This window comes from Nicotiana attenuata, chromosome 12 (genome assembly GCF_001879085.1).
Source record: "Nicotiana attenuata strain UT chromosome 12, NIATTr2, whole genome shotgun sequence".
NCBI lineage: Eukaryota > Viridiplantae > Streptophyta > Magnoliopsida > Solanales > Solanaceae > Nicotiana > Nicotiana attenuata.
Genome location: NC_032000.1, coordinates 25,123,483 through 25,125,358, shown reverse-complemented (window position 1 = coordinate 25,125,358; position 1,876 = coordinate 25,123,483). Strand labels below are relative to the sequence as shown.

At 38.2% G+C, this 1,876-nt stretch overlaps 1 protein-coding gene across 1 annotated transcript; it reads right to left on the bottom strand.

The window, feature by feature from the left end:
• LOC109235971 lies at positions 664-1,101 on the bottom strand. Its single transcript, XM_019402212.1, has one exon. It carries the CDS (start codon positions 1,099-1,101, stop codon positions 664-666), a length of 438 nt encoding a protein of 145 aa, XP_019257757.1.

Genomic DNA, 1,876 nt, shown 5'->3' with positions numbered 1-1,876 from the left:
AGCTTGGTCTTGAAGTTTGAGTTCCAAGTTCAAAAGTTAAGGACATGTAGCCTTGAAGTCCTGAACTTAGAGTTCCAAGTTCAAAAGTTAAGGACATGTAGTCCTGAAGTCCTGAAGTTAAGGACATGAGCAGAAGGGTATTTTCGTCCGGGCGGGTAAAGTTTATTAAAGCAGTGGCTAAAGACTAAAGACATTTTAAACGGTGGCTTAAAAGTAAATACATGTGTTATTAGTGGCCAACCGTGTACTTCCCCCAAAAAACGGATAAATTATCCGACCCGACCCGATCCGACCCATATTTAATACGGATAATGATGGATTAATCGGCAGATAATATGGATAACTAAATTATCCATGACTTCTTGCATATTATCACTTTAAGGAGAATTCTTAGTATCCCTAACTTGAGGAACCCCCAATTTGAGGTTTTATAAATGTAAAATTTAGACCCATTGATTATCCATTTTCTAAATGGATAATATGGTTCTTATCCATATTTGACCCGTTTTTAAAAAGTTTATTTTTTTTTTTTGGTAGAAATAAAAATTTTATTTAATCATCCCAAAAATACAGTTACAATTTCAAGTCCCCTATCTTTCCTGAGTCCTGCCTACACTTTGTTCTATACAGTTACATTTTCATTATACAAGAGACCTATTTTTGCTATCTGTATAACTGTTCTATCCAGTACAGGTTGTCATCGTTTTCCTTCTTCTTCATTGCCTCCATGCATCTGTGTTTGCAAGCAAGTTGAATCTGTTTTAACAGCACTTGTGGTCGAGGTACTCTTTTCCTCCATAATGCTTCATTCCTAGCTTTCCATATGTAGTATATAACTGCTGCCAAAGCTGCTTTTGTGAATGATCTTCCTGCTTTACCTTTTGCAATTCTAGCCATCCTTCTCCCTATTCCTGTTACCTCAGTGTTTTGTATGTTCATCCCCAGCCATTGCAATACTTCAGTCAAGCACATTCTAGAGTATGTGCAATCAAAAAAGAGGTGGTCAATGGATTCTGGTTTTCCTTCACATAGCATACATTCATTGTCTTCAGTGATGTTCAGCTTCATTGTTTTCTCCTTTGTTAACAATCTCTTTCTCATCACTAGCTAGTTAATAAAACTGTGTTTAGGGACATTCATTCTATTCCAGACTTCTCTGCACCAAGGCCATTGCTCTAGCTTTCCTCTTCTCCAGTTGTAGCCCTTTTTGATTGTGTATTTCCCTGTCCTTGATTGCCATCCATTTTCTATGTAGCCATTACCATATACATCCCTGATTGCACAAATTTCAGTACCAGCAACTATCTGTAGGGGGTCTATGTTGCCACCACTCTTCTCCCTTTAAGTATATATGGTTAATCCATTTCACCCATAAGATTTCTTCCTTGTTAGCAATATTCCATACATATTTGGCCACTGCAGCTTCATTCCATGTGATACATTCCCTTATACCCAGTCCCCCTTCCTTCTTTGGCCTGCAGACAAGGTCCCAAGCCACAAGTGGTACCTTTGTTGATACACTCTTCCCTGCCCATAAGTAGTTTCTGCATATGGATGTGATATCTCTAAGCACTTTCTTAGGAAGGATGAAAATTGATGCCCAGTATGAGTGTATATTAATCAGCACAGAATTGGTTAATTGCACTTTTCCTGCATATGATAGACACCTTGATCCCCATGAGTGAATTTTTGTGCTTAGTCTCTCCACCAACAATTCACAATCACTTGCCTTTAATTTCCTTGCAACTATAGGAACTCCTAGGTATCTGAATGGCATAACCCCTTCCTTGTATCCTGTTATTTCACATATGTTCTCCAGGCATTGTTTGTCCATGTTTGCACTGTATATGTTTGATTTCCCTGCATTTGTACTCAG

Coding starts and splice junctions, on each gene's coding strand:
- LOC109235971 (XM_019402212.1), bottom strand. CDS start 1,101: ATGAGAAAGAGATTGTTAACAAAGGAGAAAACAATGAAGCTGAACATC.